Source organism: Mesoplodon bidens (assembly GCF_964165515.1).
Source record: "Mesoplodon bidens genome assembly, contig: HAP1_SCAFFOLD_608, whole genome shotgun sequence".
In the NCBI taxonomy this organism is placed as follows: Eukaryota; Metazoa; Chordata; class Mammalia; order Artiodactyla; family Ziphiidae; genus Mesoplodon; species Mesoplodon bidens.
The window spans coordinates 85468-109561 of record NW_027672699.1 but is presented as its reverse complement, the minus strand read 5'-3'; the positions used below and the strand labels follow the sequence as shown (position 1 = coordinate 109561).

General features: G+C 44.0%; 1 protein-coding gene and 1 pseudogene across 2 annotated transcripts in view; one reads left to right on the top strand and one right to left on the bottom strand.

Annotated features, from left to right (window-relative positions):
• The window catches only part of LOC308609827 (uncharacterized protein), a gene marked incomplete at its 5' end in the record, with an annotated part of 123908 nt that extends 100430 nt beyond the window's left edge, over positions 1-23478 (bottom strand). The window contains 5 exons of the mRNA XM_081259123.1: positions 13121-13247; positions 15131-15176; positions 17273-17323; positions 17799-17958; positions 23441-23478. Coding sequence (XP_081115249.1) covers positions 13121-13247; positions 15131-15176; positions 17273-17323; positions 17799-17958; positions 23441-23478 — 422 coding nt within the window. The remainder of the gene's footprint in view (positions 1-13120; positions 13248-15130; positions 15177-17272; positions 17324-17798; positions 17959-23440) is intronic.
• Positions 140-5832, top strand: LOC308609822 (protein FAM170A-like; annotated as a pseudogene). Its single transcript has 2 exons — positions 140-1783; positions 5719-5832. The product of its transcript is annotated as a protein FAM170A-like (transcript).
• Positions 23479-24094: the final 616 nt, after the last annotated feature.

The following is a 24094-nucleotide window of genomic DNA, read 5'->3' as shown; positions in this document are numbered from 1 at the left end:
TTAAATCCTGGAGTATCCACTGGGAACCACACTCTCAACTGTGTGTATTCACTGCACCTGACACGTGTCACACACTCAGTAAATATTTGTGGACAGAGGACTGATGAACCCACCCTGAGCCTTTCATTCCTCCCTCAGGAATCTCGAAGTCACAAGAGGATCCCCCTCGGCTTGGATCCACTGTGGTGGCCCAAGGCTGCAGCCCAGGGCCAGGGGAGGTCTCCTCTGCCCCTAAACACTTCTCCTGTGCTTCTTCTCCGCGCAAGCTCATGTACGCCGGTAAGGGCGCGGGGCTCCTCAGGTGAGGGGGTGCTTGGCTGTGAGGCAGGAGGCACACAGATCCCAGGGAGGCTGAGAGGAAACCCAAGGTCATCAGAGGTGATGAGGGCTCTGTGGAGGAGCCTGGGCGGGATGGCTGAGCTGTTACGAGGGCGTGTATCCCAGCTGAGTCAGGGGTGGGGGGCGGGTGTGAATCCTGGTACTACCATGGTGGGGAAGTCAAGGAGCAGTGGCCGGAAAGGTCTGGACTTGAGGTGGAGGGAAGAGGGACCAGATTAAGCATCTTCAGAGAAAAATGTAGGGTTTCTCTTTGCCTTTGCTTCCAGAGAAGGACAGAGTTCTGCATCATACACCTCCAGCCTGAGAGCAGCGCCATCCAGCTCAGGTCCACACAGCTCACACACACATGCGCCCTCCAGGCACAGCCCTTCTCCGTGCACACATGAACCCCAAGCACGTGCTCCACAGTACTCTCCTCCTGCACCACAGCCCCATTCCACAAGGAATGCACCACCGATATTCCCAAACTCACACTCCTCGTCATACACGCATCCATACGCTTCCCTCACATACCACAGTCCTCACCACTGTACTCCACACCCGTGTATACAGACACCGCTCCAGTATCCCCCAACACGCAGATGAAAAGCCCACAGATGACACCAGATACACCACTGCCTCCTACGGCCAACAGACACCAAGCTCACGACATAGCTACGTCATGCAAATGTCCCTCTCTCGTCTACCACACCTGCTCCCTCAGCTTCCGGCATGGCCCATGCATGTTATTATGTTTTAAAATTCCTTTTTCAGGAATCCGGAGATCACATCGAGACACTGCCCAGCCTACCGCACCCCTAGCCCAGGTTCAGGAAAAAGGGGAGACCGCTCCCCCATCACACTGTGTCTCCTCCTCACCCTCTTCACCCTGTAAGAACGATCTGCACCCAGACAAACAGGAAAGGGGCATGAAAATATACTACATGCAGGTACAAGTGAACAAGGGTGTCGCTGTCTCCTGGAAGACAAAGAAACCCTTGGAGTTGCCTGAAAAGCAGCTGAGGATAGAAGAAGTGACCCTTCCTGAGGATGCGTGCACAGTAGCCACTGAGCCCTCTGATGTGTCCACCGAAAACCTCCTGTCTGACAGTGAGCCCACTGGGGAGGACAAAGAGTATGAGGAAAGGGCAGCGCCAGGCAGCCCATCAGGGTCACCTGCCGTCGAGGAGAGACCCAGGGCCAAGACACCGGAGTGGATGGTGACCATGGAGACCGGCTTCAGGTGCATGGCCTGCTGCCGGGTCTTCCCCACCTTGGAGATCCTCCAGCAGCACGTGAAGTTTGGCGTCCTGGAGGGCTTCAGCTGCCGTGTCTTTCATCTCACCATGGCCCAGCTGATGGGCAATGTGGAATCCGAGATCACCCCGAGGAGGAGGACGAAGAGGACGAGGAGGACGAGGAGGACGAGGAGGACGAGGAGGACGAGGAGGACGAGGAAGAGAAGGTAGAAGGCCCCAGCCCGAAGAGACCCCGCAGGCAGGCTCTTTTCTCTCTTTTGAGTTCCACACAGCAACTGAGATTCATGGGACAGAAGATCCTGGAGACGGTGTGGCCTTGGAAGAGGTAAGGCTTGAGGCTGGCAGTCTTCTGAGCCTATGTCACGAGGGCCCAGAGGAGTCCAAGGGAAGGGGCCGCACACATGTGCTGGTTGACCTAATGGCTCTGCAGTTGCATCAAATGGGACACACCCAGCACTAACAAAGGCATTGAGCTCTGTTGACGTAAACAAGAAGGTGGAGCCTTTTCCTAGGAGTTTTCTCAGGGTCTGCACGACGGACCTCAACTCTTAGAGGACATACTGCCAGCAGCGCCTTCTCGGCAGAGAGAGCCAGGAGTGGTCTCCAGAGAGGACAGGGGCCCTGGCAGGACCAGACCTTTGAGGTCTGAGAGCCTTGGGCCTGAGCCGAGATCTCACCCGGACCACTGGACCTAGCCTTCTGTGACAAAGGGGAATATGAAAGAGAGTCACGTGGAAATGAGGTCCCCCGAGATATGGAAATGTTCCAGAACCTTCGTTGCGTGGTAGTTGATCTGGAGCCAAGCTCACTGTGGTGTGTGTGGCTCTGAGCATTAAGGCAACGCTGGAGGGTAACCCTGACCAGCAGAGCTTGGAGTGCTTCTTGTCTCTTCCTGTTCTACCTCAGTTGTTTTATCCCTTCCAGGGAGAAGAAAGCACCCTCGGGAGAGTTGGTAGTAAACCAGGGTATATCCTCCCTCAAGGGGACCCGGCCTGCCCTTCATTCAAGATGCTCTGGAAATGGGAACTGACTCATGTTATCCAATTGGCTGAGGGAGCACAACTCCCATGTTGATTCCGGTCAGACATGTTCATCAGACCTAGAGCTTTTCTCCTGATTCAAATCAAGTAGGGTATTAGTAGAGTTCCCATTTATTTCAGCCCTAGAGATAGCACATGAGCAAATAAAAAATCTTTGTGTATCAAAGCATTCTAATGAGCCCTTTCATTTTGCTGTTCATTGTGAAAAACACGCTCACTTTATCTCTGCCAATGAAGTGTTTCCACTTGACCAATGATGCCCCACGATCCCATTAGCCTCACTGAATTTAGGGAGCCCATTATGATGACATCATTTCCCTCTCATTCTTGGCCTGCAGAGAAGAGCAGCTACAGAGCATTCCAAGACTGCTAACGCTCCCCTCACCAATACGTTTCTTAAACCTCTGGCAAAGGAAGTGTCCTCTGAGCCCTCCCAGGGCACATAGGGGGTTTGGGTGAGCAGATCTTATATGATAAATCCACTCCAGTGGTCTGGCATTCCTATGCCTTTGTAAACCTTCTACAGTGGTGGTTCTCAGCTGGGGACACTTTTGGTCCCCCCTCCCAGGAAATATGTGGCAGTGTCTTGAGACTTTTATTTTATTTTTTTTTTGTGGTACGCGGGCCTCTCACTGTTGTGGCCTCTCCCGTTGTGGAGCACAAGCTCCAGACGCACAGGCTCAGTGGCCGTGGCTCACGGGCCTAGCCGCTCCACGGCATGTGGGATCTTCCCGGGCCCTGGCACGAACCCATGTCCCCTGCATCGGCAGGCGGACTCTCAACCACTGCGCCACCAGGGAAGCCCCTTGAGACTTTTTTCTTTAAGGAGCTGTGTTATGAATGAGCCCCACGTGGCTGGTGCACACGGATGTATCAAGGCACTTTTTTTTTTTTTTTTTTTTGGTACGCGGGCCTCTCACTGTTGTGGCCTCTCCCGTTGCGGAGCACAGGCTCCGGACGCGCAGGCTCAGCGGCCATGGCTCACGGGCCCAGCTGCCCCGCGGCATGTGGGGTCTTCCCGGACCGGGGCACAAACCCGTGTCCCCTGCATCGGCAGGCGGACTCTCAATCACTGCGCCACCAGGGAAGCCCTCAAGGCACTTTTTATTGTTACAACTAGGGTGGCAGGGAAGAGTATGTGCCACTGGCCCATCTTACATTGCACAGGACAGCTCCCAACAACAAAGAGCTATCCAGTTCAAAATGTCAGTCATGCCAACGTCAAGAAATTTTGCTACAACATACTTAGAAAGTCCTGGCATTTTGACTTTAGCCTACGCTAACTTTGGGTACAGGTTTCAGTCATTTGAGCAAACTGCTGAAGGCATTCCCAGGTAGCCAAGCTAACACGCTGAGTCTGGAATGGGTGTTGAATGCACTCGTATCAACAAATCCAGCCTAACCCAATATTACATTACTCCCACCTGCTTCAATACCTACAAACTCCACACACATTATTTCTCAGGTTTCTATTGATATAAGTTATAAAATTCCGTATTTTAGCAGATAGTGTCTCCTCATGGTCATCCTTTATACCCGGTGGGTACCCACCCCTTCCCTGCTCCCGTCCCCATTTCAAGGACTCTAGTCTGATTACTAGGTCTGGAAAAACGAGAGGTAGTGGAGGCAAGTCTTGAGGATCCACAGACCCCTGCAAGGAAACTACCTCAGAGTAGAGGCAGACTTCCTTCTAATAGCACAGCAGGCTCAACTAAGAGGTCACAGGTCAGAGGTCACAGGCCTCAGCTTTGTTGGAATCTGCCCATATATTTCCACCTCAAATTTCCAGGATTCTACTCCTTCCCACTGATGCCCTATGACATAAGAGAATCTACAAGGTTGTGAATCAATGTGTTGTCATTCAGCCACTGACTGAATTTGACTTTGGATCCCCTTAAAAAAATAAATAAATAAAAAGGAAGGAAAGAAAGATAGAAATGCTGATTATAACAAGTCCCCCAAAGTGTTGCTATGTAGCCAAGCTCAAAGCTAAGACAGAAAATCCCCAACGGTAAAAACAGATTTCGAGCTCAAGCTATCAACTGGGACTTGAAACTGAAGGCCCTACAAAGGCCAATGGAACTGGATACAAAGCTAAAGATTTAGTCTTTAGCATAGATGGGAGTCAAGGTTAGAGGAAGCCACGCACTGGGAGTGAGTTGTGAACTACTCAACACTAAGAGCAGCTCTTTCATTGAATGTGAAGAAAGAAACAGGTAGTCCCTAGTTGCTACCACTGTCTTTGAACCAAACTAAAGAACAAGGTCAACCAGAAGGGCAGATATGAGAATCAAAAAGGAAACCTCTCTGGAATCCTCACTGAACCAAGTCTAAGTTCTGCTCTACTTGTGGTCTTTCACTTACAGAGACAAACCTTTTGGGCTTACCACAGGGATCAACAGACTTTTTCTCTGAAGGGCCAGAAAGTAAATATTTTAGGTTTTGTGGGCCATCAGTGCTCGTCACAACCACTGAACACTGTCAGCACAATGGGAAACACTCAAAGATGGTAAATAAATGGATGGGCCAATAAAGAGCTTTTAGGTTCCAATAAAGCTTTAAAGGCAATGAGCCAGGTTGGGCTCACAGGAGGTAGTTTTCCAGCCCTTGACTTAACTCACTAAACTACAAATTACCTTGAGAGTTGGTGGTTTGATATCTACCAAACCAAACCAAACAAGAAAGCCCTAGGATTTCTGACATCTAATGCAATGCAATTTGAGGTAGCATGGACTTTACATACACATGTGAAGGTGTGGTCTAGGAAACCAATCTTGGAAACCTGCCTCTCACATTAAATACATCTTTTGCTGAGTAAAGCCCTTTAACCAAGTAAGTGTTAAACATCAGTGAAATGACCAAGAAGTAGGAAATGGTATGCAAACCTCCTCCTTAACAACTTGTTCCCATCATTCTAGGTTTCTTCCCTATGCACATTTTTCCTTAGGGAATCGTTGATAAATTTTACCTCTAAAACTTACCTATTTCCACTCTCTATCTTCAGGATTTGCCCAATCACTGTTACTTTGTAAACAATTTAAAAAAGTTTTTTGGGGGGTAAATTCCTTTTTTCCCACAGCTAATGGTTCTCTGTGTCATAGTGTCTGGAACGACCCAGCTACTTCTCCAGTCAGACCAAGCACTTGAAAGGACAAGCCGGTACCCCGAGCTATCCATCCATTCACCCAGTAAGGAAGCCTGATGAGGAGAACTAGGATGTGTACATTTCTACTGTTGGAATTAAAACAGAATATTCTGGGCTGCATGGATTTATCCTAAACTTCAAATGCATTAATTATAAATAGACCGTTACACTGACTAATATTCTGTCTCTTTGAATAACCATATACATTTTTTCTTTTTTATAACTGATTTCTAGAGGTCTATTCCTTAATTTTGGCCATATATATGTATACCTCATGATGATAGGATTTCTTACTGTGAGGGATTAATATGTTCTTAGTAATTTTTAATATTATATTTTACATTATTTTACTACCTATGTTACTATAAAAATAACAGTATTTTACTGGAAAATTGATGCTCAATGAAAAATTTAAAATATGGAAGTTAAATGTGGAAAAAATCCCTGAAAATCTTGCCACTGTTTACATAAGGGTGAATATCCCTTTACAGATGATAGGATGCATTAACACACACACATACATGTTTGATTAAGGTATGTGATGTACCTACCTAAAATACATTAAACTGTTACATGCTTCTGTCATTAAGTTTAAGCCATCATTTTAACAGACCTGTCATTACATAAGTATCTTAAAATATAAAGACATTCCTATTGAATATTTCACTTTTGCAAAATTTAGTAACATTGACATGCTACTCACCTTTTCTACTTGAATTTCCTAATTATAAGGTCCTATTCTGTGATTTCTATATCAAAGGGACGCACGTTCTATGTTTTGATATGTACTCAGCAACTTCACTTTGAAAATCAATTTTTCAATCCACCGCTAGGAAAAAGTGTGCAAGTCAGTCATTGAATAAATATGTTTGATGAAGTTACCAAATTTCAACAAATAATTTTTTTCTTTTTATCTCAGGCCAGAGAGGAGTAAGGAGATAGAGAACTTGACAAAAGTAATCTACTTCACACAGCCTCTTTTCTCTACTTAAGAAGTCCTGATGAAAGTAATGCTAAAACCCTTGGGAGACAATCACATCAAAACCTAGACGGAAATGTGGTGAATAAGAAACCAACGATCAGTTCATTTACTAAGAAATGTTTGTCCTCTGTCACTGTCATTAGTAACTCTTTCTGACACTTAAACCTCTGCCTTGACGTTCTTGAAAAAAGGGTCAACAGTATGCTTTCTGTATTGCAAGATGAACAATCCATTTTCAGTAAGTCTATACTGTCACAAAAGATAACCAAATTTGTACTGTATAAGGTTCACAGAATATTAGATAGACAAAGTCCAAGATAAGATCCAACTTGAAGCGAGGCTGGGGGGAGACAAATGGAGCTCATCATAACAGGACGATGCCACATTAATATTACAAATTGCAATACTGAGTGGTTTTCTAACACTTCAAATTTTTGTCTCCCTGAATTACTTTTAAGGCCAGATTTAGGTTAACTCCTCTGAATACAAATTTTTATGAAATTTTGGAGGGGATTGCAACATAATTTTCAAAAAGTTGTTCCTCATTCATTAACTGAACAAATATCGAGCACCTACAAAGTAGCTGACAATGTTCAGACTGTAGATTCAGAACAAACGTCGCTGCATTCGTGGAATTTACGTTGTAATGGGCATAAATTTTGGCATGTTCATCATACTTTTGTACAAGGCCTGCTAAAACTCACACTAAGGCTTCTCCCCTAATATTTAATAGAGGTCAAAGTTCAAACTTACTACACCATTTACCAGAGTTCTCTGCCGTGTGGCCTCCTGGCTACTGGGACATGTTGAGCTATGGCTGAAACACCGACTTTAATGAAACAAATGATTTTTTTTTCTTCTGAACTTGATGACTGGAAGAATTCACATGACACCTGAGTTGTTTCTGTCTCTGTTTTCATCATTCTATGGAACTTTTTTCGTGTGTGGGCTCTCTGATGGTCTTACCACTCCTATCACTTTTATAGGATTTATCAGCAGCATGGATTCTGTGATGAACTGTCAGATTGGAGCGCCAGCTGAAGCTCTTCCCACAGGTCTCACACGTGTAAGGCTTCTCCCCCGTGTGCACTCTTTGATGGGACTGTAGCTGTGAAGGCCGACTGAAGACCTTACTGCATCTGTCACATCTGTACGGCTTCTCTCCAGTGTGGACGCTTTGATGAAGCTGAAGACTTGAGGCCTGACTGAAGTGCTTCCCACACTCCCCACACTTACATGGTTTCTCTCCTGTGTGGACCCTCTGATGCATGTCGAGGTTCAGGCTCCGCTTGAAGCCCTTCCCACACTCCTCACATTTGTATGGCTTTTCTCCAGTGTGGACTTTTTGATGGGCTTGAAGGTGTGAACTCCGACCAAAGCTCTTCCCACACTCTTCACAGTTGAATGGTTTTTCTCTGCTGTGGACTCTCTCATGGGCCAGAAGATTTGAGGCCTGCCTGAAGACTTTCCCACACTCCTCACAATTATACGGTTTCTCTCCGGTGTGGATTCTGCAATGAATTTTAAGATCTGCTCTACGACTGAATCCCTTCCCACACTCTTCACATTTGTATGGTTTCTCACCGGTATGGATCAGCTGGTGGATCTGAAGTCGTGAACTCTGATTGAAGCCCTGCCCACACTCCTCACACTTGTAAGGTTTCTCTACACTGTGGGCCTTCTGATGGATTTGAAGATATGAACTCTGACTGAAGCCCTTCCCACATACCTCACATTTATAGGGCTTCTCCCCTGGGTGGACAACCAGATGAACTTGATAATGGGAGTTCCTCCTGAAGCTCTTCCCACACTCATTACATTTGTATGGTTTCTCTCCTGTATGGACTCTTTGATGTGCCTGAAGGTTTGAACTCAGAGTAAAGCCTTTACCACACACATTACATATGTATGATTTCTCTCCAGTGTGGACTCCCTGATGGGCCTCAAGACTTGAAGGCCGACTAAAGCCTTTCCCACATTCCTCACATTTGTAGGGTTTTTCTCCTGTGTGGACCCTCTGACGAATGTATAGATTTGAGGTACAAATGAAGCCCTTCCCACACTCCTCACATTTGTACGGTTTCTCTCCCGTATGGACTCTCTGATGGGACTGAAGGTGTGAATTCCGACTGAAGCTCTTATCACATGTGTCACATTTGAATGGTTTCTCCCCAGTGTGGACTCTCTGATGGTCCTGAAGGTGAGAGGCCTGACTGAAGGCCCTCCCACACTCCTCACAATTATAAGGTTTCTCTCCCGTGTGGACTTTACAATGAATAGTAAGTGCTGACCTACGACTGAAGCCTTTCCCACATTCCCCACATTTGAATGGTTTCTCTACAGTGTGGACTTTCTGAGGAGTCTGCAGCTGTGAGCTCTGACTGAACTCCTTGCCACACTCATCACACTCACTGTGTTTTCCTCCCACGTGAACTCTCTGATGAATATGAAGAACCGAGCTGTAACGGAAGCCTCTTCCACACTCACTGCACATGAGACTTCTCTTTTGAGTGTAATTGCTGGTGAAGATCAAAGGTGGAGAGATCGGTGAAGGTTTCTTTACATTCATCACACTGGTAAGGTTTTTGTCCTGTGTGAATCATAGTATTCTGATCCAGTGTTGAAACCCTCGTGCTATCTTTTCTATAATCACTGTAGCCGTAAGATTTTTGACCCTTGTGTACTCCATGAGCATCAAGGTGATGTGAAATCCAACTGATGGTGTCAACATCCTCTTTACACTGACACAGTTTATTTTTCATGGAAATTTGCTGGTGTCTATTCTGATAATTCTGGGACTCAGCCAATGAAGTTTTCCTCCAAGAATCCTGGGCTCTCAAAGTTGCAAACCTTGGATTTCCAGTACTACTGGGATCACCTGCTTTATCATTTAATATACGGTTCTCATCTTCAGAAATTTGAATAGAGTCCTGCCCCAATCTGGCAGGGGGAATCACCTTGTTTGTGGAACTGACAACTATTTATCATGGAGTCTTGGCATCTGGTTAAGTCATTTGCAATCTGTTGCCAGATTTGCCAGCAGGAAAGCTCTTCACGTGATCCTCTGTCTTGAACGGCCCTCCACTCACTTTGATTGTTTTCTTCTATATGGACAGAGAATTCAGAGATGTGGACACGTGAAAGCTTTGTTCAAAGATTCAAGATTTTACACTTAAGACACAGTATGAGACTTTAATGAACCTCAGGATGGTTCAGCTGATCTTTCGCACGACAAATGAAGTTCTCTGGTTTATATACTAACAGAAACCAAGAGATGGTCTGTTAAACTCCCAAATACTTAGCATTAATGAAACCCATTTAAAACCAAATGACTACTCTGACATACTATTTAAATCATCTTTCAAAAATTACATGTCATTCCTACCATAACACAGTATCAATAAAGACAAGCATTTTGCTGTGCTCACAGCTTTAACAGTGCCTAGCAGTTAGTCAGGGCTCAAGAAATGCATGCACAGGTGAACTCAGTTTGATTTCTAGGATTCTCTACAATTCTGAATCCCAGGTTAAGTTTGAACCAAGTCAGAGAAGCGAAACAGCTTTTACACGTCAGGTATCAGATACAGGAAAAGGACTGGAAAGTACAGTTTTGCTTAAGTTGAAAGGCTGCACCCGAGGCGGCAGCACACCAAGGGGGTTAGTGCTGAGGAGGATATGAAAGGTGCTAAAAACCGGGACTTCCCCGGTGGCACAGTGGTTAATGATCTGCCTGCCAGTGCAGGGGACACAGGTTCGAGCCCCGGTCTGGAAAGATCCCACATGCCGCAGAGCAACTGAGCCCGTGAGCCACAACTACTGAGCCCACGTGCCACAACTACTGAAGCCCGCGTTCCTAGAGACCGTGCTCTGAAACAAGAGAAGCCACTGCAATGAGAAGCCTGCGCACCACAACGAAGAGCTGCTCCCACTCACCACAACTAGAGAAAAGCCCATATGCAGCAACGAAGACCCAATGCAACCAAAAATTAATTAATTTTAAAAAAGGGTCTAAGAATCAGTGGGGTTAAAAAAAAGCATAAAGACCTATGCACTGGATCCTTCTGAGGCATTTGTGCTGCCTAATATGTTCCTCCACTCCCCCTGCCAAGCAGGAGTCAAAATGTAGAAGCTAGGGAAGAATGCTGTCTCTTTAAAAACAGCATGGAAAATTTTTGGACACAGATACATTGGTCTTTAACAAGAATGAGTTCCAAAGTGAAGAATGGGGTTTATGAGTGAGCTGGGAATAACTTCCATAGCCTGTGATAAGTATTGAGAAGAAACAGACTAGAAACTATTAAAGAATGATCAAAGCACCCAAGGTGACATTATCTAAAATGCCTTCTACAAGATACATACAAATGCACACACACACACACAAAATGTTTGTAGAGCTAACAAAGATCGATTTCTTATTAGTGAGGTGGGCTTTGGAGGAGGCAAATGGGACGCAGCGGGGCAAATCTTTTAAGGGAAAGGCTAACTCACCAGCTGCCTGTTTTCTGAGACCTGTTCTCCCCTGGTATAAGGGATAAGGAAACAGAAATTTCTTTCCTTCTATGGGAGGGCTACCTAAGAAGTAGACATAAGAATCCTCATTCAAAACAGTATTTCCTCCCCCAAATGAATTTGCTCTGCTACTAAGAGCTCAAGGAAAGTCACAGGGAAAGCATTTTACTCAGTTTGGTTATAATTACAGGTTCTATACATATTTTTTGTGCAAGTTGATGAGGGCCAACTTGTACAGAAAGGCAAACACACACATACACACATCATGGGCACCTGAGAAGTTAGAATTAGGCTAGGAATTCATTTGAAGACAAAAAAACATTTAGCAATATCCCTTATTCACTCGGATTTGTTCACCGCCTACTAGCTATTTTCATGGAAGGCTAATTTCTCTATCCATTAACTCATTCGTTTATTCAAGAAATATTTAAGAGTTCCTGTCATGTACCAAGACTATGCTAAGCACTGAGGCTAGTGAGCAATAAACATATAACAGACCAAATTCCTTCTGCACTCCTGGATTACCCTCCAGTGGAAGAAAGAGAGGCGAGAAACAGGTGAACAAAATGTACATGAGTGAAACGCTTAGAGACAAAACAAGGCAGGGCAGAGAGAGTAAGAAAGAGAGGACTGTATTTCCCATAGGGTGGTCAGAGGACAGCCACCTCCTCATCTTTAAGGTGACTGACTGAAAGAAGTAGAGGCCTAAAAGATTACAGGTGAAAGAGCATTCCAGGCAGAGAGAAGGACAAGGAAAAGGCTCTGTGGCAGAAGCATCCTTTGCAGGTCTGGAAAAGATAGGGTAAGAGGGAGGAGAGGTGGTGTATTCAGGGAGGTGGTGGAGAACGAACAGCAGCCCACAGAAGGCTCTAGAAGCCACTTTAAGTGGTTTTTATTCTAAGTAAAAGAAGCCACAAGAGAATTTTGAAACAAGAACATAACCTGACTTAAAGTTACAAAAGATCACTTTGCCACCTAAAGAACAAACTGTGGGAGGAGAAGGGTGGCAACAGGTGACCAGTACAAAGACTATGCAATAATCCTGGAAAGAGATTTCCAACTGGGACCAGGTGATGGACAGCACAGGGCTGGTGAGAAGCAAAACAGACAGACAGCTAACCACAGGAACTCACGACTGCTTGGTTCTCACCTAAATTTCTATCTGCGTTGCTGAATTCATCAACCAAAGCCTCTCTTCTCTTTCTATATGTTTTGTATCTCGTTTGAAGAATGAGAACATGCAAAGTCACAAGTTAACATGAACGGGCTAGAGCGAAAGTTTACTAGAAATTTGAGTTCCAACTGCATATTCAAGGTATTGAAAGCTGTGTTTTTCAAACTTTGTATCACGACCCACTGAAGAAACAGCATTTATTTCACAACCTAGATACACAGGTAGAAAAGTATACATTACTAAAACGAAGCTTGAATGACCTATATCTAACCAATGTCTCTTTTCATGAAATCTGTTCCCACTGGCTCTCACACCACTCATGCCATCGCCCAGAGTTTCTGCTGCAATGTGTTGTACTCTTCCTAAGAAACTCTGATATTTTCTATACTTTTTTATTTCATTAAAAAATCACACGTAGGGCTCAATAAATTGGCTTTATGATCCACTAATGGCAGGGAGGGAAATCTGAAAAAGAATACACAAGGTACAGCAAGATACTGTCGATTTACAGTTCTTTTACAGAATAATTGAAAAGGACCTGAAACACACTGTTTGGAAAGACCAGAGGCATCCTCTCGTGTCCCACAGGAATTGCAAAAGTCTGGTCCCCAAACTCAGGGAACCACCTCAAGAGGCCCAAAGCCTTGAAACACCAAGGTCACAAAGACACTCGCAGAGAAAGGCTGTCCTCACCCACTGAGACCAGGTTCCGGAAGTTTTCCACCATCACATCCTGGTACAGCTTCCTCTGGGCCGAGTCCAGCAGCCCCAGCTCCTCCTCTGTGAAGGCCACGGCCACGTCCTTGAAGGTCACCGCCTCCTACGACAAACACCACCACCTCAATCTTATACCCAGTGGCCAGTGGAAGAGGGGCAGCCCCGAGGAGACGAGGAGGATGGGAAGTTGCTCCGGCTCCTGTGAGGTGTGCAGACTTCCCAGCACCCCCTCCTTCCATCCTGCCAATGCCACACACTGACTTTCCTCAGCCTCACCGGACGTGCAGCTATGAAAGAGAAAGCTTTGTGTATTTACCTGGGGCTCTCAGACAACTCATAAGTAAACTCCCTAGAATTCTAACCCCTGGATCCTGAACTAAAAAGCTTTCACTGTTTAATTATTATTGCCAAGTGCCCCAGAAACAGTTACCAATTCAGTCCTGGCAGTATTTGATGGCACCTGCTTTCTCATTGAGGTGGGAACCAGCTGAGAAGGAGTGTTATCTGTGGAAACTAACCAAAAGGCCATGCCAGGTCTCTGAATGAAAACTCTCTCTTTCCCCGTTTCTGTCTTTCGCTTGAATGCAATACTCTGACTCCAGACCCTTGGTTTTCTGGGTGAGTCTGAGTTGGTTCCTCCTTTTTTCACAACCCCTATTCTTTATATTTAAAACAAAGATGAAACCAAGCACCTCTTTATACAATTGTTCTGAGCTGTCTATGCAGTGACAAGTGCTTTAAGTACCACTGGACTTTTTAAACTAAGGTCATGTATTACTCTGATTAGAAAAAAATAGAAGATGGAAAAAGAAACAAACCAGTAAATAAAATACACAAAGGGTCTGACTCAAGCATGGGGAAGACTGAATCTAACTCTGGTCGTGAGAAAACTTCTAACCATACATTATTTTTTCTGCGTGAAGCAGCAGTTTGATCCTGCTGTGCTCTGCCGTATTTGGATATTCTACCAAAAAACATCCAAGGCACCACATGGAAAACATACCTCTTAAATTCTGAATACCTAAACCTACTATGTTAAGGGCAAAAAGGGGCAATATTCTTCAGAACAGATATTTTGAGAACAAGGTTAAATCAGGAACACTGTCACTGTAGTGCTCCGAAAACAGGAGAAGTCTTTCAACTCAATGTCTGTGAATAAAGAATAGTTTAAAAAATAGGTGCAGGGCTTCCCTGGTGGCGCAGTGGTCGAGAGTCCGCCTGCCGATGCAGGGGACACGGGTTCGTGCCCCGGTCCGGGAAGATCCCACATGCCGCAGAGCAGCTGGGCCCGTGAGCCGTGGCCGCTGAGCCTGCGCCTCCGGAGCCTGTGCCCCGCAACGGGAGAGGCCACAACAGTGAGAGGCCCGCATACCGGGAAAAAAAAAAAAAAATAGGTGCCTAAGTTTGCAGGAACATGATAAAGCAATTAAAAGTGAATGTTAGCTAGTATTAAATGAAAAAAACAATTTAAAACTGTATCTATGTTATAAATACAAATACGCATCCATGAATACATATGATGAAGAGATTACAGAAATATAAAAGCAGCTAATTTGTAAGCAGGTAAGCAGTAGACTGGAAGATGTCCTTCATTTCCCTTAATTTTTCTTTTACTTGTAAAATAAAAAAATGATGAAATAAAACAAAAATTAAAACCGAAACCAATTAAATTTAACAGGAATTTTAAAAAAAGCACACATGGCACACTCAGGTCCTCATATGCTTAGACTCTCCTTGAAAGAGAAAACCCATATGGAACTATACCCAATATTTCGTAATAACCTATAAGGGAAAAGAATCTGAAAATATATGTATATATATGTATAACTGAATCACTTTGCTGTACACCTGAAATTAATACATTGTAAATCAACTATACTCCAATCAAAAAAAAAAAAGAAAAAGAAAAAAAAAAGAGGAAAACCTGTGTCCAACCTGAGTACAAAAGTGGCGTTTTTAACAGCAAGAAAGGCAAGCTCTACTCACCTGGAATGTGCTCATTTTCTCTCTCCTTCTGGGGCAGTGCAGAGTCCTAGCAAGACAGACAGGGAAAGAAGAAGTCAAACTGGAAACTGGTTTAAAGAAAAAGAAGTCACTAACCCACGTGGTGCTCATTGTGAATTACCAAGGCTCCCAGTCCTCGGGGTGGCTACAGCTGATTATGCTTGATGAGCAGAGCCCCACGCAGATACCAGATGCCCCCGTGAACCCCCTCAGTGGCTGTGTGAGGAATGACCTGCCCATTCATACACAGTGGCCCCCTCACAGTGTGCCTGCAGCTTCCACAGGGGTCATTCTTATTCTGGGTATGGTGTAAACAGAGACCATGTAAGTCAGAGTAGGTTTTGGAGTCAATAGGCATGGGCTCTGATCAGGCTACGCCATTCACTAGCAGTGTCACCCTGGGCAAATTATGCACATCCCTTCGCCTCAGTTCTGTCCTCTGCCAGTAGGGGAGAACACGGGCATCCACCTCGTGAGATCGTCATAAGGTAGGAAGCTCTGAGAACACCACTGTCAGGGTTTCTTATTTCTTAGCAACTGCGGTAAAGCAGATGATATTTTAGTTAGAAATTATCCTTAGAGATGTGATTTCTACCAACAGAAGACTGTCAGACATGTGGAGGTCATACGTTGTTGCCCTGTTATGTGAGAGTCTTTAGACTTCTGAAAATCTCTGCTTGTCTTCCTAAAGATTTTGTGACTGCAACAATAATATTTAAATTGACATGGACAACTTTTTACAAAAGGTATAAAAATACGTTAAGTTTCTTTTTAGACAGGAAGTACCCTTTTGACAATTATGCACAGAGGTAAAGAGAACTAATAAAAGCCAGGATTCTGCAACAACAATAAAAAATAGTTTGACAGTCCATACCTAATTCAAATGAAAAAAGACAGGAATCTGAATTGTAATTATATCATCATAAATATAGGAAAGTTTAAGAAATAAATGGGAGACTTCCCTGGTGGTGCAGTGGATAAGACTCCACATTCCCAATGCAGGGGGCCCGGGTTCGATCTAGTACAAAAGATGGCAATGATTCCACTCCCCAAAGCTTGGGAGAGAGACATCTTCACAACTTCTAACGACCTCCATTTTGACTCTACACTTGCTAGCTGTCTTCTGCTCAACTCAGGATTCTGAAAGGGGCCCTGACAGTTGACAATAATTAGTGGGGGAATAAAATCATTGGACTAAGTAGGGCTTTGGTGAATCCAGCTCAGTTTTATCTGTGACATCCAGCAGGGTCAATTTCCTCGGCCTCAGTTTCCAGAAAAGACCCTCTCTTGAGCTTCTCGAATTTTCACGTGCATGTGAATTACTGCGGGATCTTGTTGGAATGCAGCCTCCTGGGCCCCCTACGCAGAAATTATAAATCAGAAGGTCTCGAATGGGGCTCAAGGCTGGGCATTTCTATCCAAGTGATGCCAGTGCCGCTGGTTTGTGGACCACAATTTGAGTAGCACTGCAGTGTAACATCAGTCCCACAAAAAACAGCCTCCACTACACAGAAACATACACAAAGAGTAACCAGACAAAAAGGCACTAAAACATTAACAACTGCTATCTTTACATCCTAAAGTTATAGAAAATTAAAATTTTTCTTTATGTATATATCTGCATTTTTCCATAATGATTATGCTGCTTCTATGATATACATATTATTTGAAATAAAATAAATGACCCAGTTGAGAAAACTATCTTAAAAACTCATAAAATAGCCTAAACCTTGCTCTCAAGGTCCCCACAATTAAGTCCCAACCTACTTTCATGATATGATTCTAGCCAGTACCCTATGCTCAAAGAGAATATACCAAAGGGATTAGCAAACTCAGCTGCTGGACTCAAACTGCCTGGGTCCCAACCCCAGCTCTGCCTCCTACCATCGGGGTGAGGATGGGCCAACAGGGTTGTGTTCCCTGCCCCCAGCTCCTCAGCCTTAAAGTAGAGAAAACAGCAGTACCAATTCACAGAGCCACTGCCTGATGGAAATGTGGTCATGTGCATAAAGCTTTTAGAATGGAAATTAGTGACCAAGGCTCAGTTATCATCGTTACCCATGTCCCATACGTTCTACAATTTATAGGAATATCTTAAGTAGAAGAATGCCAAGTCCTACTCACGTGGGGCTCTGTTGCCTCTTCCTCCGTGCAGTGCTTTTTGAGAAGCCAGGGCTGGGGAAGGAAAGGAGACTGTGAAATACCAGGGCTGTTGTTTCCATCCCCACTAATTCATACCGCACCCCCTTCCGCCCCCGTACCAGCTAGAAGTCCTCTCCTTCCAAAACAGGCCAGGAGTCCAGGACAATTCAGCTTCCTGGGCTCACAGAATCCCGCTGCGAAATGGGTGCCTCCCGAATTAGCGTAGTATTAATACCAACAACGTATCAGGCAGTTGTAGACCTTTTACTTGTGCTATCTCGTTTCTTCTCACAACACTATGTTAACAAGGCATTCCTTTCTCCCCCCTTTTACCGAACAGCAACGGAGGCACAGAGGAGTTAAGCAACTCACCCAGTGTGACGCCGTATGAAGCGGTAGGGCTAGCTCATAGGTGGGGGACGGGGTCAGGTTAGGGGTGAAGAAAACCGGGGAGACCCTCAAACCCCAGGAGGCACGACCTGAGCCCACCCCATCCCGGGTACGTTACCAAACGCAAAGAAGCTCCGCCCGCGGGACGTACATCACCACTCCAGGCCCTCAAACCTCCGCTTTTAGCCGCCCCTCCTCTTTCTCCCCAAATGAAAGGTCTGCAAACGTTGGCCCCAGGCGCATGTCGGGGAAGCTTGAATGGGTCGTGAAGAGCGGACCTGAAACACCGCCATCACGCAAAACATGGCTGCTACGTGTCCTCCTGGGGCGGAAGTGCCTGCGACTAACCCGGAACTCCTGGACCACATTTCCCAGAATTCCGCGGGTAAACCTTTACAGCGAGGCGTTACTGTAGCTGCAGTATATGGGACTACACGAGTTTACGAGCTCTGGACTACATGTCCCAGAATGCAAGGGTGGGTGCGGGGGTGTCTACCGGCACCAGCTCTGGACTACATGTTTTCACTCTGGTTTTCACTTTCCGGAATCCCTGAGAAGGTCTCGGGCAGTCTTGCCGTTCTACTGTGTAGGCTTCAGAAGAGTGTAGATTCTGTTCATTGAAAGGCGTACAAACTCAGTAGAATTTTGGACGTCTTCAAGAGGCTAAGCGACATAAAAGCATTACCAGCCACGAAGGCTTCCTGGTAAACCCCAAAGAGTTTCACCATTGGAATAAGGGGAGAAGGAAACTGGGCTTTCTTTGGCAGGGACTGAAGCCAAACGCCAAAACACCTCATTCCCTGAGATTGTGTAAAGGTGAACGTGTTTTGTTAGCATCTTACAACCCGTGCAGAAGCAAGGGAAAATCCTTTCTAGAGACAGACATCAACATCCTAGGTCTCAAGTTATTTCTGTAATTATAAAATCTGTGACATTGCTATTTGACCAAGTGAACTTTAAGGGGAAGGAAAAAGCATTACTTGACATACGGAGGGACACTTCACAGTCATAAAAGTTTCCAATTATCAGAAACTAATAACTTCAGCTGATACTTTATAAAGCAAAAATTGACAGAACCATGAAGAGAAACATTCAAATTCATAATTGGATCTGGAGATTTGAACACATACATAGAGGGAAATGTTGAGCCTTAAAAGCATATATTAAAGTAGAAAGGGGGGCTTCCCTGGTGGCGCAGTGGTTGAGAGTCCGCCTGCCGATGCAGGGGACACGGGTTCGTGCCCTGGTCCGGGAAGATCCCACATGCCGCAGAGCGGCTGGGCCCGTGAGCCATGGCCGCTGAGCCTGCGCGTCCGGAGCCTGTGCTCCGCAACGGGAGAGGCCACAACAGTGAGAGGCCCGCGTACAGCAAGGAAAACAAAAACAAAACAAAACAAAAAAAAACAAAGTAGAAAGGAAGTTGAAAATTGGTTCAGAAAACATCCATTTCAGGAAGTTAATAAATGAATAATAAAACTGAAGAAGGCAGATGGAAAAATATAAGATCAGATTAATGAAATACAAAATAAAGTAGATCCCACACACACCCACAAAACAGAAATTAAAGAAAAAAACAAAACAAACAAAAAAAGATCATCCATAGTATAAACAAAGATTTTTTCAAAAATTTGTTCCAAATTCTTTCAGGAAAATATCCTCCAAGAACTATTCCTGACTTAAGCCAACATAGCACACAGGATTTCTTTCCACTACAAGTAAAGTGAAATCTTGGATATAGCATGATGAAATACGGTAACATGATTAAGTTTTATTTATTCACCTCCTGTTCCCTGTGGCACCCTCCACTCCCTTCTCTACCCCGTAAGCTACCATTCTAATTTGTTTGATGTGTTTTCTTTTGGGTGTGTTCTTGTGCACAATGTGCACTTGTGTATATTTTCGATTCATATAAATAATATTGTGTCATAAAATTCATTCTGGTGTTTATTTCCTTCATTCAGGAGTATATTTTTAAGATTCACCCATCCGGGCTTCCCTGGTGGCACAGTGGTTGAGAGTCTGCCTGCCGATGCAGGGGACGCGGGTTCATGCCCCAGTCTGGGAAAATCCCACATGCCGTGGAGCGGCTGGGCCCGTGAGCCATGGCTGCTGAGCCTGCACGTCCGGAGCCTGTGCTCCGCAGCGGGAGAGGCCACAACAGTGAGAGGCCCACGTACCGCAGAAAAACAAACAAACAAAAAAAAACATTCACCCATCTATCTAATTTGTTTCATAGAGTTCCATTTTCTGCACCCACATTTTACCTGTACTCTTCCAACTGCCATGCCAATGACAATAAAGTAAACATCTTCTTACATTTGTTTATAGACGTATCTGAGAATTTCTTTGGAATACATACCCGAGTGAAATTATTTCATAGCAAATGTGTATACTTTAATAATATAGCCAGATTGACTTCCTGAAGGGCTACACCAGTCCAGATTACCAAAGAGTTGCACGTCAGGTTTTTGTGCAACCACTTACCTTCATTTGGACGACTCATCACCGTTTTGCTAGTGTATTAAGTGTATAGTAGTATCTTGTTTTAGTTAAATTTCTCTGATTTCTAATAAGTTTGATCTTTTATTCAAATGCTTGGTAGCTTCATCTATAAATGTCTACTTAAAACTTTTGCCCCATTTTCTAATGTGGATGCTATCTTTTTCTTCCTCATTTCTATTACATATTCTGATTATTAATACCTTTTCAGTTTTACCAATTACAAGTATCCTTTCCTAATTGGGCACGTGTTTCTAAAATTTTTCTATTGTGTTCTTCATGGAATAGAAATCTTTAATTATAAGATAATAAACCAATAATTTCTTAATATCTGTGCTTCTGAAACTCCTCAGGTGAAAAAATATATTTCTACCTTTTAAAAATTAACTTTCTAGACTTATCTTTCACATGTAGGTCCTTTAAATATTTTGGAGTCTATTTATGTACATTTTATTACATGGGATCCACTTTTATTTTTCTCCAAGAGAAATTCTTAAAAATAGTGATATTCATGGCTTGAAGATTCAATATTACAAAGATATCAGTAATCCTCAAAATGATCTATAGGCTCAGTCAAACCCCAATAAAAACACCAGCATTTTTTCCCCTTGGAAATTGATGAGATGTTTACAAATATTATGTGGGAAAGCAAAGAGCTACAAGAAGAGCTGGGGGCTTCCCTGGTGGCGCAGTGGTTGAGAATCTGCCTGCTAATGCAGGGGACACGGGTTTGAGCCCTGGTCTGGGAAGATCCCACATGCCACGGAGCAACTAGGCCCGTGAGCCACGTAGTGAGCCTGCGCGTCTGGAGCCTGTGCTCCCCAACAAGAGGCCGTGATAGTGAGGCCCACGCACCACGATGAAGAGTGGCCCCCGCTTGCCACAACTAAAGAAAGCCCTCGCACAGAAACGAAGACCCAACACAGCAAAAATAAATACATAAACTCCTACCCCCAACATCTAAAAAAACATAAAAATAAAAAATAAAAGAAGAGCTGGGACAATCTGAAAGAAGAATGAAAAGAAAGATATTAGTCACATTAAATCTTACTATAAATCTACAATATAAGATAGTCTGGTGTTCGCTCAAGGATAGACAAGATAATAGACATCAAAATCCATGTTGAAACAGACATTATAACAACGTGTAAAAAGAAAACACTGCAGGGAGTTCCCTGGTGGTCTAGTGGTAAGGATTTGGCGCTTTCACTGTGGTGACCCTGGTTCAATCCCTGGTCAGGGAACTGAGATCCTGCAAGCCACGCAGCACGGCCAAAAGAAAAAAGAAAGAAAAGAAAACACTGCAGCAGAGAGGGGAAAGAACTCTTGTTAATACAGTTGATCCTTGAACTAGGGTTCAAGGGGGTTAGGGGTGCCAACCCTCTGCTAAGCTGAAAATCCAAGTATAACTTATAGCCAGTCCTCTGTACGTACATGGTTTCTCCATAATCGGCAATTCTGCATCTGAGGATTGAACCAACCTTGGATCGTGAAGTAGTGCAGTATTTACTATTAAAAAAAATCCTCGTATAAGTGCACTTGTGTAGTTTAAACCCATGTTGTCCAAGGGTCAACTATTGGTTCTCAGTCAGCTGGATATCCATATGGGAAAAATATTAATCATTACTGCATAGGATATAAAAATATAAATTGCAGAAGATCTGCAGACTTAAATTTGAAAAGTAAACAATGATGCTTTAGGAAAGAAACGTAAGATAACAGCCTTTTTGCCTTGGAGTAGGAAGAATTTCTTAAGACCAAAAAAGTCACCAACTGTGAAAGAAAAAATTGAAAAATTGGACTATTTTAAAGTTAAGAAACACTGTAAACCCAAACGCAGCACTCTTGGGCCAAAAGTGAGAGATATTTTAAAAACATCTATGGAATAAAAGACTCAGATGCATCCCTCATGCCCATGCATTCTTCAAGGGTCAACTGTATCTACCAAAGTTGAACATATACCCTAGAACCCTTTGGCTCCACCCATAGAAATATCCCTCAAACAAGTGCACAAGGCACATTCTAGATTGCTCACATCACCACTAACTGTGATAGCCAAGAATGGGGAAGTACCCAATACCCACCAATAATGGGATTAATAAATAGATTTTGATATGTTTACACACTGCAATAATATCCACCAATGAAAATGAATCAAAGGTATCCACTCCCAACAATATGGATAAATGTCATGGATATACTGTGGAGCAAATGAAGCCAACACAAAATAGCACCTGTTACACGACTCCATTTATATCAAGTACAAAATAGGCTAAGTGAATCTACACCATTACAAATTAGTGGCTACCATATGGAAAGGAAGGTTACTAGAAAGAGCCAAAAAGGGATGCTTCTAGGGCTTGGGGTTTGTCCTGGTCCTCCAAGAACTAGACGGCAAAGTGCTGAGAAAGACTTTAATGAACAAATCTTTCATTAGGGAAAACATCGGAGAGGAAATGGCAGGGAGCTCTGGAAGGCTGGCGGAGCTATCAGCTCATAGTGCAAGTCTGACCCTGAGTGAAGATTTGGAAGAAAGATTTGGTAGATCATCCGAGACTGCCTTGTCATCCACGTAAACTCCTTCAAGGCTGTCAGAGTCCTTGAAAAAAGGTCACTGGACAGAGGAATCCTGGTCTCCAAGAAATGGCCTGCCTTAGGATCCCTGCTGTGCTGACTAGGAGCAATCAGGGGCAAGGCCGGCCTCCAGGCAAACCTGGTGATGGGTTTAAGAGCAGCAGCTGGGACCTTTGGCCAGTTATGCTCCCTGTGGTCATAACTGTGAAACAGGAGACTCTCAACGTGGATGCTTCCTTGCGATAAGATCTGGTTCTTTATTTCTGTCAGTAATAGTACTGAAGCAACGTTGCGTCCTTCTCAGTATAGCATACCCCAGAGATCTAAAACGTTCGTTTGTTCTGTTATTGATCATGTTCATCTCTTGGCTAAGGTAGTGTTCACCAAATTTATACCTACTGTATTTCTTGTTGTGATTAATACTTTGTGGAGAGATACTTTGGGTTTTGTAGCATCCTGCTCCTTGTAAACTTTCAACCAGTAGTTTTATAATTCATGGATTACTCTTGCCAGAACCTATCATTACTATGATGGTTGTAAATAAGGATTTTTACATTACATCATTCCTTCTATATATTTATGGTTTGGCATTCTATTATGAGAGCCCTTCCTTCCCTCCCTTCCTCTTTTTTTATTCATATTCTGTATGATAATTGTTTATTTTATGGCCAAATTGCTCAGATTTACCCAGTGTGAGTCTCTTCAAGCTGGATCTTTTTACACATCCCGCCACTCTTTCCTACTTTCTGGCACAGTAAATTTTCTCCAGGATCATTCTACACTTTCCTTGCTCCAGCCCTGAAATAGAAACGTGGATATACATGCTTATATACATCACATACACATGTGTGTGTTTGTATATACTCACACTTCCATATCTACTTCTGTAAATACCTAGCATGTGCACTCACTCCCTCTCTCTCTCTACAGATGGGTGGACGGATGGATGGATGGATAGACAGATCTGTATAAATAACTTATGGTCAGACTTCCATACCGTGGTTCCTCTGTATCTGCAACCATGGGTTCAACCAACCACAGATCATGTAGTACTGTAGTAATTACTATTAAAAAAAACCCTGCATATAAGTGGACCTGCCCAGTTCAAAACCATATTGTTCAAGGGTCAACTGTAACTTGCTAAATAAAGCCCTTTAACCAACTATATTAAAAATACCACCATTGGTCTGCGTATGGAACGCCATCCAAACCTGCTTTGTCCTTACTGGTTCCACATCCAGAGGGTCCTCTGCTATTATGCTCAGTTCTCTCCCCTTGTGCATCTTTTCAACAAGAGCAACTTTTTTTTTTTACACCTCCACAATGTAGGTATATCCACTT